Source organism: Sparassis crispa, assembly GCF_003851025.1.
Source record: "Sparassis crispa DNA, contig_000003F, whole genome shotgun sequence".
In the NCBI taxonomy this organism is placed as follows: domain Eukaryota; kingdom Fungi; phylum Basidiomycota; class Agaricomycetes; order Polyporales; family Sparassidaceae; genus Sparassis; species Sparassis crispa.
Genome location: NW_020939750.1, coordinates 1,345,378 through 1,361,721, shown reverse-complemented (window position 1 = coordinate 1,361,721; position 16,344 = coordinate 1,345,378). Strand labels below are relative to the sequence as shown.

General features: G+C 49.8%; 2 protein-coding genes across 2 annotated transcripts; both read left to right on the top strand.

Annotated features, from left to right (window-relative positions):
- Positions 1-473: 473 nt before the first annotated feature.
- On the top strand, positions 474-8,653 carry SCP_0405300 (Cell wall alpha-1,3-glucan synthase ags1; the record flags this gene model as incomplete). The annotated part of the gene is made up of 22 exons (XM_027757262.1): positions 474-876; positions 931-1,081; positions 1,134-1,236; positions 1,290-1,708; positions 1,758-2,151; positions 2,207-2,271; positions 2,322-3,294; positions 3,351-3,618; positions 3,669-5,301; positions 5,355-5,640; positions 5,696-6,418; positions 6,476-6,713; positions 6,765-6,934; positions 6,987-7,307; positions 7,364-7,568; positions 7,620-7,692; positions 7,747-7,789; positions 7,841-8,029; positions 8,078-8,218; positions 8,274-8,430; positions 8,490-8,585; positions 8,643-8,653. The coding sequence occupies 22 exons, from the start codon at positions 474-476 to the stop codon at positions 8,651-8,653; spliced, it is 7,062 nt and encodes a 2,353-aa protein (XP_027613063.1).
- A 528-nt stretch (positions 8,654-9,181) lies between these two features.
- On the top strand, positions 9,182-16,212 carry SCP_0405290 (Phosphatidylinositol 4-kinase stt4; the record flags this gene model as incomplete). The annotated part of the gene is made up of 31 exons (XM_027757261.1): positions 9,182-9,195; positions 9,237-9,423; positions 9,476-9,623; positions 9,673-9,819; positions 9,872-10,443; positions 10,496-10,644; positions 10,699-10,846; positions 10,899-11,147; positions 11,198-11,392; positions 11,451-11,594; positions 11,645-11,956; positions 12,009-12,233; positions 12,285-12,542; positions 12,597-12,764; positions 12,822-12,930; positions 12,986-13,105; positions 13,156-13,331; positions 13,384-13,583; positions 13,634-13,703; positions 13,760-13,857; positions 13,902-14,051; positions 14,100-14,245; positions 14,302-14,450; positions 14,500-14,706; positions 14,757-14,934; positions 14,985-15,094; positions 15,148-15,315; positions 15,370-15,495; positions 15,551-15,808; positions 15,861-16,107; positions 16,163-16,212. 31 exons carry the CDS (start codon positions 9,182-9,184, stop codon positions 16,210-16,212), a joined length of 5,478 nt encoding a protein of 1,825 aa, XP_027613062.1.
- Between the last annotated feature and the right edge of the window lie 132 nt (positions 16,213-16,344).

The following is a 16,344-nucleotide window of genomic DNA, read 5'->3' as shown; positions in this document are numbered from 1 at the left end:
TATATCACTGTCTGCGCTGCCTGTTCTGCGTTCTGGATTCAGACGTGCGTGTGTGTTGTGTGCAGGAAGATTGTCCATCTATCATATCTGGTTCGTAGTTAGACGTTGGGCGGCGTGGATGTAAGCTCCGATAGCCAGCACTAGGAGGGTACTTATCCCTGAAAGCTAAAAGAAGTAAATAATTGTGATCGGGGCGTCTTCTCCGGTGCGGGAAAAGGGATAACAAAATGTGCCCTGGGTTGCCCCTGGGTTGCAGCACCTGCACGCTCCCTGTCAACATCCCTCCTCCTTCTCCTCCTCCTCCTCGTCTACCGGGCTTCGTCCTCATCACCCCCCCATAATCCCTGGATATAGATACATTCCCTTCGCTCCTTCCCCCTCCCCTTCTCTCAAAAGACGCTTACTAGGACCATTTACCCGCATTTCTATATCCCCTTTACCTGGCTCGGACTGACACCTCCTGATCTCTCGTCATGTGGATGCGGGCAGCATCACTGTCTCTCTTATCCCTAGCCCATTTAGCTTGGGCTTCTCCTTACAGGTCTGACCTTGTGGCCTACAACCTCAACACCAACCAAAACGCCCAGTCCGTCCTCGACTATTCCTATCCAACCCGTTCCAATTACACTCTTTCGCCAGAAAACTGGCGCGCCGTTCCATTCTATACCGTCCTGCTCGACAAGTTCGCGGACGGTGATCCTTCTAACAATGATTACTTTGGTACTATGTACGAGTGGGACTGGCGGGAGACGCAGCTTCGATTTGGCGGTGACTTGGCGGGATTTACGTCAAAATTGGACTACCTCTACGGAATGGGTGTCAGAGGCGTCTATATTTCTGGTACACCATGGATTAACATGATATGGGAAGCGGACAGTGAGTAGGAGCGAAGCCCTCACTAATTTCTGCACACTGACGTATATTAATCAGGCTATTCACCTCTCGACTTCACTGTGCTGGATCCTCACTTTGGCAACATCACTGAATGGCAGTCGGCTATCGACGCTGTTCACAATCGTGGGATGTACGTCATGATGGACTTCACCGTCGGAACCATGAGCGATCTGGTCGGTTTCGAAGGGTATGTTACTCTATACCTCTAGTCACTTTAGTGCTGACCTTCTTCCCTGCAGGTTCATCAACGCGTCTGCTCCGTTCAGTCTCAACGAGTATCAATCGGAGTGGAAGAAACCCATGTACATACCGTGGGGTTTCAATGAGTACAAGGACTTCGCGGTGCGTTTACTCGGTTTGGTCCATTGGACCTCTACTTAAGATATCTGCCATAGATCAACAACACGTACAACTACTCCTGTGTAATGCCCGTCTTCTGGAATGACGACGGTCAAATACAAGACATCAACTGGGATGGAGGTTGTTACGAGTCCGAGTTCGATCAGTATGGTGACATGGAGGCTTTCGGTGTCCACCCTGACTGGCAGCGTCAGTTGTCGAAGTTCTCTTCAGTCCAGGATCGTCTCAGGGAGTGGAAGCCGGATGTATTGGCGAAGTTGGAAACCTTCGCCTGTCTCGCGATTACCGCACTTGACTTCGACGGTATTCGTATCGACAAATCCACGCAGATCACGGTTGCTGCGTTGGCAGAGTGGACTGCCGCCACTCGGAAATGTGCTACCAATCTTGGAAAGAAAAATTTCTTGATTACTGGCGAAGTTACTGGTGGTGATACGTTTGGATCTCTCTATTAGTACGTGACTCACTGGTATCGAGGTTTTACCCCGTCTGACATTATTCAGTGGTCGTGGTCGTACGCCTGGTCAACTTCCACCCGGTTATTCGGCAGTGCCAAACGTGACCTACGCAGACAATCAGTACTTCCTCCGTACCACTGACATCGGTCTGGACGGTGTCGCCTTCCACTACTCAACATACCGAGCGCTGACTCGCTTCCTCGGCATGGACGGTAACTTGGAAGTCGCGTACGATATCAGTAGCAATTTCATCACGGCGTGGCACGAGATGTTCGTCGACAATGACATGATCAACGCAAATACGGGGAAGACGGATCCGAGACATATGTTTGGCACCAGCAACTTTGATGTGTTCCGTTGGCCGAGTTTGGAGAACGGAACAGCTCGGAGCGTCATAGCTACATTCATCACTTCGCTTGTGATGCCGGGTATTCCACTAGTGCGTGTAAAACCGATACGATTCCGTGAAGCGGACTTTGACATTGATATTCTAGTTTTACTACGGAGAGGAGCAGAATTTCTACGTCTTCGATACCACGGCTAACAATTACCTCTATGGGTAGGCCCTTTTTCTGTTCTCTCGACGAGTTTCTGAAATTGTTTTTGCAGTCGTCAGGCCATGATGAGCAACAAGGCATGGCAGCGCCACGGATGCTACACGCTCGGTTCTCAGCAGTATTTCAATGCTCCGTGGGGCAGATCGCTCCTTGGTTGTGAGGATGATTGGAACTCGTTGGACCATTTCGATCCCACATCGGATTCTCGTCGTCTTTTCGCGCAATTCATGTATCTGCGATCGGTCTACCCCGCTCTCCAAGACGGTTGGAATCTCGTGCAGCAAGGCAATTGGACTTCTTACATTCAGCGTCCGGGTTCTAACGATACTGCCACGGAGATGGGTCTCTGGTCGGTCTCTCGCTCAGAAATGACCGGTGCTCAAACTTTGTCCGGTAACAACAGCATTGAGGTTTGGATGCTGTACTCGAACGAGAACACGACGCAGACTTGGGAGTACCCTTGTTCTTCTAAACTGTGGATCTCTGCTCCCTACGTGTCGACTGTGACCGTCAGAAACCTGTTTGCCCCATACGAGGAGTATGCTCTCGAACAGTCTGAATCAGCGTACTACAACAACAGTCAAGCCCCTTGGTTCGGTTGCTTGGGAAATGTGACCATGGAGCCCTTCGGTTTCAAAGCTCTCGTTCCGCTCGAGAACTGGGTCGCCCCTCTGCCTGCTCTCACACGGTTCTTGCCAGGCCACGACGCACGTATTACTTCAGTGAGCGGTGACAGCAATGCAAACGCGGTTAATATCTCGCTGGAATTTAGCGTTCAAATGAATTGTGACAGTGTCACCAATTCGCTTTCCTTTGCAATGTCGTCTTCGGGACATGGATCAGCACCGACGATTCAACAGTCTTCGATCACCTGTGCTGCGGTATCTGAGCCCGTACCAGCTCAGGTTTCTGGAGTCTCCACGTCTGCATGGGCGTGGTCTGCTACGTTGGTGAATTTCCCTGACGGTATTCTCACCATTACTGTCAACAACCCGACGTCGCAAGATGGTACCGCATCCACTGGAGTGCGTTTCGTGTCTTATGGTCACCCTTTGTTGACTGACGGGAAGACTTTTATCAGTCTATAGACCATCTATTACTTCGTAAGGGTCAGGCAAACAACGCTGTTGTCTTCCCGGATTCCGACTATGACAGCGGCGCATTGACGTACTCAGGCGGTCAGTACAACTTCACCCACAAGGCCTATGGCGCAGACACCTTCCGTTACTCTTGGAACTTCGGTCAGAACTGGACGGACTGGCAACCATGGGAAGACTCTACCCTGGTCAACACCTCGTTCTTCGACGGCACCAATATGTTCTGGAGTGGAAAGCATATCATGGTGCAATGTGAGTATCGTACGGCTTTTTCTGATAGTATAAACTGACGGTTGCGGAAGATTGGAGCCAAGCGGCGATGTCATCAAGCAGTGTCGTTCACTCCGACTACAATTTCAACACTCCTCGTCGGTACCCTCAGTTCCTGGTTCGCGGACCATTCAACCAGTGGGGCTTGGATAAAGGTCTCCCCTTCGAGATGACCCAGAATTCTCAAGGCCAGTGGGAGCTCGAAATCATGGACACTTGGCCATCGTATGTTCAACTCAACGTCTTCAGCTTTGATAACTACTACTATGGAGATGTCGACGGTGACGGTGTGATGGATCGCCTACCCCCCAACACGCTCGCGCCGAACTACTTGAACTTGTCTGCTCCACCGCATCCCCATCTTGCATGGAATCTGGTTATCGATGATTCCTCTTTGCAGTGGTGGTTGGTACCGGTCGGCGAGTCTGCCATTGGTGCTATCATGTTCGCCCTCCTCTTGTCGATCCCATTCATCACCGGTTCGCTCGCGGTCGTTATCTTTATGTGGTCTTTCTACGGCATTCGGTACAACCAGTGGGGTGTGAAGCCTCAGAAGGATCATAGCAGCTACTTCCCCATCCTAGGCAGCCTCGGGAACAAGTCGAAGTCGAATTTACAGGATTCCACGCCACTCTCGGAGAAGATGTTCGGGCACAAACACAACGCAGACATTATTGGATGGCCGGAAGACAAGAATAAGCGCCGTAAAGTCTTGATTGCCACCCTTGAGTACGAAATCATCGACTGGAAGCTGAAGGTGAAGATTGGCGGTCTTGGTGTCATGTCAAGTCTTATGGGCAAGGCCATGACCGACGTCGATCTCGTCTGGGTGGTCCCGAAGGTCAAGGATCTCGAGTACCCTCCTGGTGAACCTGCAGATCCCATAGAAGTCATCATCTTCGGCGAACCGTATTTGATTGAAGTCGAGACCCACGTGTTGGACAACATCACCTATGTCATCCTCGACAGCCCAGTTTTCCGTGCCCAGACGAAGGCCGATCCATACCCAGCTCGCATGGATGATCTCAGCTCTGCCATCTTCTACTCTACCTGGAACCAGGCGATCGCTGCGACAGTCCGCCGAAACCCGCTCATCGACATATACCACATTAACGACTATCATGGTGCCCTTGCCCCTATCTACCTCTTGCCGAAGGTCCTGCCAATTTGTCTGTCTCTGCACAATGCTGAATTTCAGGGTCTGTGGCCACTCCGCACGAAGGAAGAAATGAAGGAAGTGTGTTCCGCGTTCAATATCAGCAAAGAGCACTGCACCAAATACGTTCAGTTCGGAAATACGTTCAATTTGCTTCACGCTGCCGCTTCCTTTATTAGCGTTCACCAGAAGAGTATTGGTGTTGCTGGTGTCTCCGACAAGTACGGTAAACGTAGTTGGGCGCGTTATCCCGCGTTGTGGACTCTCAAACACGTCGACTCCTTGCCCAACCCTGATCCTACTGATATCGCAGCTCTCGATGAGAACCCGATTGAAGTTCGCGACATCAAGATTGATCAAGCTGCGGAAGCAGAGAGACCTGAACACAAGCGCCAAGCGCAAGAATGGGCTGGTATCAAGCAGGATCCCAATGCCGACCTATTCGTGTTCGTCGGTCGTTGGTCGAAACAAAAGGGTGTAGATCTGATTGCAGATGTTATGCCGTCGCTGTACGTCGAACCGTTCACTCCTAATGTCTTCTCATTGACTTTGTAACATTCAGGCTCGAGAAACGTCCTTCGATTCAGCTCATCACTGTCGGTCCTGTCATCGATTTGTATGGTCGTTTTGCTGCTGAGAAGTTGGCGCGATTGATGGAGCTCTACCCTGATCGCGTCTTCTCGAAGCCGGAATTCACAGCTCTTCCACCGTACCTTTTCAGCGGCGCAGACTTCGCGTTGATTCCGTCTCGTGATGAACCATTTGGTCTTGTAGCTGTTGAATTCGGTAGAAAGGGTGCTCTCGGTGTTGGTAGTCGTCTCGGAGGTCTTGGATTGATGCCCGGTTGGGTACGTGTGTTCTCCGTTGTTCAGTGGGCCCTCCCTTCTAAACTGTACTACTCAGTGGTTCCCCGTCGAGTCGACGTCGACGGAACATATGATGTCCCAGCTTACGAAGACGATCAAGATGGCATTGAAGTCGTCAGAGGAAGAGCGAGCAATGCTCCGCGCTCGCTCTGCCGTTCAACGTTTCCCTGTCGTGGAGTGGCGCCAGCGCATGGAGGACTTCCACAAGCGTAGTATCAATCTTAGTCGTGGTCTGGCCGGTGAGAACGCCTTCCGTGCTTCAGACTGCGACGGGGGTCAAAATCGTCCCATTCCCGAAATGGATGACTGGAATCCCGTGGACCAGGCGTACCCGTCTCAGCCAGATTGGGAAAGTCGCAGTCTCAACGAAAGTCCTAGGAATGGCGGCCCTCCAGGATCACCGGGTGCTTGGAGTCAGGAGACATTAACGCCAGGCCCAGATAGCCATCTTGCTGCACCGCCGCGGCTCCTTCCTGATGGGCGTAGAGGATCGTTCAGCACCGACATCTCGGACAACGACAGTGACTACTTCTCTCATTCGGGCACTAGCGCAGACAACACTCCACAAGACTTCGGCAACTTCCTCGAGAGAGCCAACAAGACAATTGCGCGCGACCAAAAGCACGTCCCGGATCCATTCTTAGATGCTACTGCACCCTCGCGGCCATTCGGTGCTCACTCCCGAGTCTCTTCCGTTGAGTCCATTGCTTCGATCGTGGATGAGAAGCAGAACTCGCCTTTGAATAAGGCCATTGCATCGGTTTGTAGTAACGACTCCTACGGTGGATGTGCAGCTTATACCGTTATTTCATTTTAGTTCACTGATGCGGATGGAGGAGTTGCACAAGAATTTGTCCAGAAATTACAGATGCTCAACTCACACAACTCCAAGGGGGAGCTGTCTATCGAGAAGTTCTTGACAAAGAGTGAGGAGGCGTTCTTCGACAAAGTTAAGCGCGATCGACTTTCTATGGCGGCGAGTATCCGATCATCGAAAAGAGATTCAGTGTGGGGGACACCTGCTCCGTCTACATTTGACCAATCTCGACCCTCGTGTGAGTGCAGTTGGCTGGTTCTGTCTCTAGGTCTGTTAACTTGTTCATCAGCTCCTAGCATGCACTCTTTCGCTCCAGACGGCGGTTCTCAAGAATTCGGCGACTACAGCGGCCCCTTACCAAACGGCAACGACGTCGTGATCATGACGAGATTGCAAATTGCAATGTCAAGGGAACTCTTCGGCTGGCCATTGTACGCTATTGTTATTGGCCTCGGACAGGTAGGTCTTCTCTGCGACTGTTGGCTTGCGGTAGCTGATCTCACGGCATTAGATGTTGAGCGCAACGAGTTTCCAAATCACCCTACTCTCTGGACAGAACTATCAGTCTAATCTACAACTGTATGTGCTTGGTGGTGTCTTCCTGGCTGCATCTGCGGTCTGGTACCCATTGTTCCGCCTGAAGCCTTCGGTCTATGTCCTTTCATTTCCTTGGCTCTTTTTTGGTCTAGCCTTCTTCTTCATCGGCCTGCCAGCAGTTGCTCCCGCACTTCACAGGACCCACTATGCCATGGCGAGTGCAGCTACGTGGTGTTACGCTATAGCATCTGCGGCTTCCTTTATCTTCTTTGGTCTTAACTTCGGAGAGGAAGCTGTATGTGTTATTGTTTTCTCGCTTCAATATCGTCTACTGACTGTGTTTTACTCCAGGGTGCGGCGACCGAGGTCTGGACCATGAGAGCGTGTATTGTACAAGGATCGCAGCAGATCTGGGTGGCTGCTCTGTGGTATTGGGGTTATGAGTTGGACAACGCAACAGCAGGCAGTATCATGCCATGGTGGATTGTTCTTATCGTTTGGCCACTCTCAGTGATGAGTCTCGTGTTCTCGTACCTTATGCTTTACGGCTTGCCAGGTGAAATAACTCTGTTGACGTTCTCGTGTTCAGTCTCTGACCATCACATAGATTATTACCGCCAGACTCCCCCAAAGGTACCCAACTTCCTCAAAACCCTTTTCCGCCGAAAACTTGTTCTATGGTGCGTAACTATATTATTACAGTCCTTCGGTTCTGGAAGTGAATGTTGCCGCAGGTTCCTTGGCTCAGAGATTTTGCGCGACTATTGGTTGAGTGGAGTGAGTCTACTGGTCGCTTGTCGTTTTATTTACAATCTAACAGCATTCTAGCCCTATGGTCGTAACTGGACTTTCCTCTGGAGTGTTCCTATTCCGAAGTGGCAGATTCTGCTTCTCATTATCGGGTTCTTCATCGGTGTCTGGGCGCTGATGATGTTCGGTCTCACGCGCATGAGCATGACTCATACGTGGCTTCTGCCTGTCTTCGCAGTGGGACTGGGGGCGCCAAGATGGTGTCAGGTTCGTGTCGGTCTGTTTGTTTCCGTCGCCTGTTGACGTTATTCTCAGATGTTGTGGGGCACGTCATCGCTCGCTCTGTACATTCCATGGGCTGGACACGCAGGCCCATACCTTGGTATCTCCCTCTGGCTATGGTTGGGTGTTTTGGATGCCGTCCAGGGTGTTGGCCTTGGCATGATCCTCCTTCAGGTGGGCTCCTTTCCCGTTGAATGAGATGGAAATCACCGCTTACTATTTAATGCAGACACTTTCTAGGTTGCACGTTTGCGCGACACTAGCATTCGCACAAATCATTGGATCTATCAGTGTGATGGTCGCACGAGCAACAGCCCCAGACAAGATAGGTCCCTCGAGCGTTTTCCCTGATCTTGCTTCCTGGGATATCTCCAGCGGACTCAAAGGTAAGGGACAAAAAAAGCTAAACTCTCTAGTGTGTTCACATCGCTAATCCTTTATCCAGGGAGTCCGATGGCATCTGCTCCTTTCTGGATAGCTCTCATTTGCCAGATTGTCATCGTAATTGGTTACTTCTGGTTCTATCGCAAGGAACAACTTGGTGAGTTTCCTCATTCAGCCGATTGAGTCGATTCTGACGGTCGTTCGTTCGTTACAGCGCGCCCATGATCACGACTTGCTCACAACGATGAGTTTTTAGATTTGGTATCTGCGTACGGACTGTTCTTATATTATATTTCACTTGCACACTGGCAGCAGATACAGGGATTGTGATGGACATTGTACTTGCGATCAATTCGCTACTACACACGCTCGCTATATACACCGTACCATAGTTTTGATATCATGTGCACCGTAATGAAGCCGCATTTGACGTTGGATCCATTGTCTGTTCATTGTCCCGGCGATGGACATGTCTATGATAAGTAGTTCCTTCGTTATTGTTGCGCTGCTCGGTTTCTAAGATCTGACACGCGTTTGCCGGCTGGTGATTCTCCTTCGAGCTTCTCTGCTACATGCCTCTCCCCGGTGGGAAATATATAGGCTGGACCTTCATGCGAATTTGCAGTTAAATTGCAGGCATGGCATGTCCCTCGTCACGTTACCAACGCGTCGGTAGAGCGTTCCGCGTCAGTGCATCTGTTCACCACCACCAGCACCACCAGCAGGCACCACCTAGCTCATTTCGCAGCTGATATGGATTGGCAAGTGTCATTGAACATATACAAATACATCTCTGATGTCATATTAGCTTGGAGCTCAACATCCAGCAACTCATCCTCTCTGACCTGGCTGCAAACATCGGAGAGTCCAAGGATGACAGCCAGAATTCAGATATCCAGTCGACCGTAGCATTGGTAGCCGCGAAGGTTGAAACTCGACTTATATCGGAGGAGGTACCTGTGCCTGAGAATCTCCGGGAAGAGAGGGTCTTCATGGTGCGTTACATGTATCTGTTATACGCCTCCGCTGATCTTCGAGAAATACCAGCCAAATTCGAGGATTCAGTGCAACGTTGGCTTCGCTGAGCTCGCCGTTAATCTACCAAACTCGCATGTTAATGAAACAATCCCTGTGTTGGTCGATATTCTGCGAGACGTTCCATATGTCGACTTTGACCAATGCCTCGCCTGGGAAGGTAAGAAAATCTAGCATAGCTCGGAGCATGTCCTCACCCTTCTTCACAGAATGGGCGTTGCCTGACCAATTGGTGTTTGCGGTTGTCTCTGCGCTTCTCCGCATCGCCAGTTCCCACCCTGCACGTCGCGAAGTAGTCATGCAGGCTCTGCAGAACTTCGTTATGAACATTGTCTCAAAGCTGAATACAGGAGACTGTGAGTCCTAAAGAGCAATCATACGCCAACATTGCTGACATCACGTCACAAGCTGTGGATGTGCTTACACAATACGCACCGTCATTTCATGGCTTGTACAGAGCCATCATATCCATGTCGTTTGACTGGACAACTGACGAATGGTCAATCTTGTCTGGCCATCTGAACTCCCTCTTTACTACGGACGTTGTTGACCGTCTTAACCGACTGCTAGTCGACGTAATACCTGCAAAAGGCTACGACCCAGAGGAGATTCATTACATCCAGACCCTCGTTTCTCGTTATGTCTCCCGTGGTAGACCACTGAGCGGTTACTTCATCCAGTGCTGCGTAATAGAGGCACAGTGGACTATCCTCGCGCAGGCGTTGGTCTGCCACGATGCTGCATACGCCGCAGTATATCCAGCCACTGTCGAAGCCGCTGCCGCGAACAAAGCCTGGCAAACTCTGTCGCGACGTGCCATAACGGAGTCCAAGATGGCTGAGGGAACGTACCGAATTATGCTGCAGACCACGTTCGGACACGCGACGCAATGCTTCACTTATCTTATCTTGCAGATAGAAGAAATGGAGTCTGATCCTTCGGAAGACAGTTACGCTTGGGAGACCATGTCCGAAAGCTTGGTATGAATGATCGCGGATGCCCATCTTGCCTTCACTAACAGCTACATGTCAGAAATTGGCTGCCGTATGCTCATCCGCATTGGGAGAACTGGACAAGGGTCTCTACTCTCGTCTGAAATTGTTACTCAGTCCGGAGTCTCAGGTTTGCGACAACATGGTGCAGGAAGCTGCGCTCAAGTCAACCGCAATCCTTGTTCGCAAGTTAGATTAATTCACACACAGCTTAGGTTCTCTATCTCATACAGTCTTGCTCAGCTTCCCAGAGGTTGCTCTTGACATGGCCAGCCACCTTCGTCGTTTCGTAACGTCCCCATTATCTATATTCGAATTCGAATTTGTAACGGGAACGCGTACACCTCCTCCCCTTGTGGCAGCCGCGAAGTGTCTTGCTCTATGCATTGACGTTGGTAAATCTGATGGCTGTGATCTTCGATTACTCATATGCTTTCATGCAGCTGGCTGTTGGAGATGACCTCGTCATGTCTCACATGTATTCCCTTTTGAACTACGTCGCCGCAACCAGCAAGGATAGCTATGAGAGCTCACTCACGATTACCAGTTCACTGGGCGAGGTTGCGGACTTGGCTACCTTGCATTCGGTTGAGACAGGGCTGCGTGGTTTGACAGAGGATGAGAAGAGGACCGTCGGAATCAGTACCATCTCGGTCGCAACCAGATTGGCACTCGAGTTTCGGTCTGAAGAGGTGGGCCGTGTCCTGTGCTTTGCATGTTGTTGCTAACGGTTTTGTTGTAGGTCACGCGTTTGACTACTTCGATGTTACTGCAACGATTGCGAACAGCGGAGCCTACTGTCGAAGCTGCCATTGCCTACAATCTCGTGGATCTCGCTTTGATAGCGCCAGAGAGTTCCTTCGTCGATATCATACGCGCTTTCTCTTCCATCAATCGTTCTGCCAATCTGGATGATCCGAGATTCTCTAACAACATGGTACGCTTTATGGTTACTGCGTGGATATATTTCGGGCAGCTCTGAAGTGGCGCCGCAGGTTCTAGCCGCCCAGACAAGACTTGCACAAGAGCTGCATCACCGGCCAGAGCTGTACGAAGTGTATCTTGTAGAATTGTTGACGCTCTTTGCGGATAAGGCTGTTGCCATCCAGAACGTCGCAATATCCAACCATCAAGCCAAGGTGAACGTTCTACGACTGGTATAGGCATCTTCGATCTGACTCAGTCACAGATGGAAGACATGATTGAACAACTTGGGTCCCTTCTTCTGCCCATAGATGCACTTCTCAGCCATAGCGATATGAAGCTGGACCCCGACACCCGCTCCAACATCGTGACGTTGTTCCGCAACATGTGGTTCCTGTGTGTCCTCTTCCAATTTACAGCTCCTGGGAACAAGGAGCAGATAGCTATGGACTGGCAACAGCCGGCGTTGGCCCGCATCGCTGTCAAGACTCCTGCCATCGTGCTGGAGGAGGCCCATGATACCATTGTCAGTGATCTGGAGTATAACACTGTGATCCGCCAGGAATACGTAGAGACTGTGAGTGCAACCGTCTTGATTACGTACTGCAAGTTCACTGTAATACTATCAGGTCGTTGCGAAACATCGTGCGCTGCTTACGAAACACATACCTCAGCGCATCGGGGAGGTTCGCTATCTCTTGCCAGGGCAGATCATATTCCTGCTTTGTATGCACGACATGGAGAGCATGCGTTCGGCTGCTGGATTTCCTTCGTCCTTGATAGCGTATTTCGTCAACAACGGTCTCAACAAGAACGTCGGACTTCATACTTGCATGGAAGCGATAGCAGAAAAGGTTGAGTTGTCTCATGTACTGCACGAGTCGCGGAATTGAAATAGGATTCAGGTTATTCGAGGTTGTATAATTGATCTCAATGGTCAAGCCGCAAAGCAAGCTTTGCCACCAACCCTTTCGCAAGAGTTGCGTGGATTGCTCGTATGTAGCACGCATCGTGTCGAGGAGGCCCGGGATATCTCATCAAAGTATCTTAACCGGTTGATCACTTCATTCCCTTCCTTGATGTGTGATCCAGCCCTTGTGATTGCTGTGCTGGAGGTCCTCACGCTTCTACGACGAGCTTCTGAAAATCAGTTTGTTGATGAAGTGAATTCTGTGTTATCTCGACTCGGCGCTGAAACTGATGTTATTTGCATGTAGGATAACCCGGTTTACCTCTACCGATCTGATAAAGCAGACTTGACTTTACAGTTGCCTGATAATTACGCTGCGCGCGACCACATGTTGTCTCATTTGCAACGGGATGCAAATACTTGGTTTGAATTAGCTCTGAGTAGGGCCCCGATGGAGCTATATTCCACACTGCAGGTACGTGCTTTTGTATTGTCACGAGGGCTGAAGTTTGACGTAATAGTTTTATGCCAGAAATATCTTGCCGTTAATCAAGTGTTGTCTGTGACGGACTCCTCAGAGCTCGGAGCTTCTATGGCTGTTCATTTCGGCAAGGCAATTGGACCTATAGACCGCAAACTTAGTATGTACATAATGCTATACGTGGCCTTTTTTCTGTTTATTTGTCTCGTGGACAGCATCATTGTCAACACTATCTGCTTGGAAGCCTGACCGTGCGAAAGTCATGGCGAGTCAAGTGGCATCCAAGAGTTATTTCAAAGGCGAAGTAACTGGATTCCGCTTTGGTACTTTTGTCGGTAGGTGTCTTAGGATCCGTTTGCAGTGTTCCTGACTGACACTGTTTTAGCTTCTCAGAAGGATGATTTCTCGTCCGAATATGTACCTGCCCAAGAGATCGAGGCGCTCAAATCCAGGATGACAGAAGCGATGCAGGATATCAGAGAAAAGAAGAAAACACTCACCGTTCAAGATCTGAAACGTCTGTTGTTCCGGTGTGCTGCAGCTCTCATATTCGCGGACAAGGTGCTCTGTTCGTTTTTCGCAGTCCTGTATGCGCTCTGACAGTCAATCATAGCGCGAATATGATCTGTTGCATTACCTTGTAGCCCTGCCATTTGAAGCCTTTACACCTTCCTCAATAACTGTCGGGATTGAGGCTTGGTCGTGGGTGATCGCAGAAAAGCCCGACGATGAGATTGCGTTGATGTCTGAAATATGCTCTGCATGGGCTGGTTCGATAAAACATGAAAAGGGCATGTTCTCTCGGAGTATGAAGTGAGTGGTTTTGCTTGTTTTGAAAGTTGCATTGATTTTGTTTGGTTCAGCCATGGAGATCCCTTCCTTCACGCCATCGAATACAGTCCAACGGACAAGGACGTCATCGATCATGGCGCGGTTGCTGCCCGTCGATTGCTCACGCCTCATGTGTTGATCTTACAGCTTCTCTTTAGTCGAATGCAAGCTGCAAGGTATCGCCGACCGGGCCTGATGCTGCTCATTCAGCGCATGGCCTTAGCATCCGCTCGCGCTCACCGTTGTTTCAGGTTGAGTATGCACTCTGTCTGCATCAACACGTCCTAACACATTGTATAGTACCCACCCTCTTGCACGGGAAGCCATCTTCTCGTTCTTACTGTTCGGCTTTGAGACTCTGAAGAGTTCCCACTTGGATATATATTGTGAACACGCATTGAGGTTGAACCTTTACCGCGCCGCATATTCGTGGTTCAGCGTGCGTCCACAGTGAGTTGGCTAATTCAGTCCAGGGTTCGGCCTGGTCACACATCACAGGTGGTCGTACGGCGCAAATCGCGTACAGATTGATGCCGATATTAAGCTGCTATCGGAATTTCTCTCGTACCTGCAGGCTGATTCCATTCGAGGTTACCAAACCATTTCGAGCTTATCTCCTGCTCAGTCTCCATCACAGAACGCTGGTGCGTGGTGACATGCCTCACAGAACAATGGTATACTCAACCATAACATGCTGCAGCCTACATGGCATCTCTCAAAAATCTCAACCTTCCTCTTCGGTTATTGATTGAGAATGAGATCTCTAGATTGACTGTGTGGGCGAATCCAATCAATGATCCGAACAGAGGGTCGGATTATCTTACGGCCATCGAGAAAACGATGCTTGACGTATGTTACAGTTGCTGACCCATTGGGTCTGATGCTCACTGGTTTCCAGAGCTCCTGGATTAGCACTGTTCGTAGAACATGGGAGATTGATCCCGCCATAGCAGTGTTCTTGACGGAACGTTTCAACAACTCCACAATTCACAGTGAAGTCGCTAAGCTGGTCCGCTCAAGCACTCTTGATGTGCTCGATGTTCCGGAGGCGCTAAGTTTCCTCGTCGGAGAGAGATTGGATAGAAGCGTTCGGCGGGATCTGAAAGTATGTCCCCCGTAGTATTTCAGTACAGCGTCGTGTCTGATCATCTACAGTATATCCTACTATGGGCTGCTGTTCCTTCCGTCTTGGCCATCAGTTACTTCGAACGACGCTATAGCAACGAGCCTCTGCTCTTGCAATATGCTCACCGAGTCCTTGAACAACATCCGGTTGAAGTGACATTCTTCTTCGTCCCTCAAATTGTTCAAGCTCTTCGTTACGATACTCTCGGTGCGTATATTCAGGCTACAGTAGACGATGGCCAAATTAAGTATGAGCAGGTTATGTTGCACGCTTTATTTTCGAGACTGCCAAGATATCCCAGCTCTTCTGTCATCAGATTATTTGGAACATGAAGGCCAATTGTTACAAGGATGATGCTGGGGAAATCGTACGCTTCCAGAAAAGAATCCAAGCATGTCTGTAGCCTCATTGATATCGCAGGAAGATCCGGTGAAACCCATCCTAGATCAGATGACAGATTCAGTCGTGGCTTCCCTGTCTGGCGAAGCAAGAGAATTCTACGATCGTGAATTCGGGTTCTTCCGTGAAGTGACATCGATTTCAGGCAAACTCAAGCCGTTCATCAAGAGAACAAAGCCAGAGAAGAAGGTCGGTCGTTCATTTTGTCTCGCATATCATGGTTTCAATCTATCATGTCACAAGGCTAAAATTGATGAAGAAATGGCCAAGATCCGCGTCGAAGTTGGAGTGTATTTGCCTAGTAATCCTGACGGTGTAGTCGTCGATATCGACAAGAAGTCAGGGCGTCCATTGCAGAGTCATGCCAAGGTTTGCCTGTTGTCTATCTCGAATACTTCGTGCTGAACTTCTCCGCTCCTCGTAGGCACCTTTTATGGCCACGTTCAAAGTGCGGAAGACAAAGGCGGTTATTGACGCTGATCCCGATAATTTACTGGAAGAGCAAGAAACTGAGAACTTAAGGGAATACGAAGTTTGGCAACAGGCGATCTTCAAGGTCGGCGACGATTGTCGTCAGGATGTTCTGGCCCTTCAGGTTATTGCGATGTTCAAGAACGTCTTCCACAGTGTCGGCTTAACGTTGTATCTCTATCCGTACCGGGTCACTGCGACAGCACCTGGGGTATGTGCTGATAGGATGCGTGTCCAAGCTCTGAGCTAATGTTTAGATCCAGTGCGGTGTCATCGATGTGGTGCCTAACGCAACGTCTCGAGATGAGATGGGGCGAGCAAAAGTAAACGACCTTCTAGATTTCTTCATCGCCAAATACGGCGGAGAAGACACAGTCGAGTTCCAGAAAGCTCGCTTGAACTTCATTCAATCGATGGCCGCATATTCCGTTGTGTGTTATATTCTACAGGTGAAGGATCGCCATAACGGCAACATCATGATTGATGGAGAGGGTCACATTATCCACATTGGTATGGATACAAATTTTCATCTACTTTCTTGTGACTAACCTATACTGGCTCCTAGACTTTGGGTTCCTGTTCGACATAGATAAGCATTCTGTTCTCCTCCCGTGATCGTAAAGCTGAATTCCCTTTCCGTTGTAATTACGTCCAGGAGTGAGTCTTGTCTCGTTTCCCATCTGTAACTGAACCTCACCGTAGTGACAGGGTGTCAAATTTGAGCCCAATTCTTTTAAGCTGACCCAT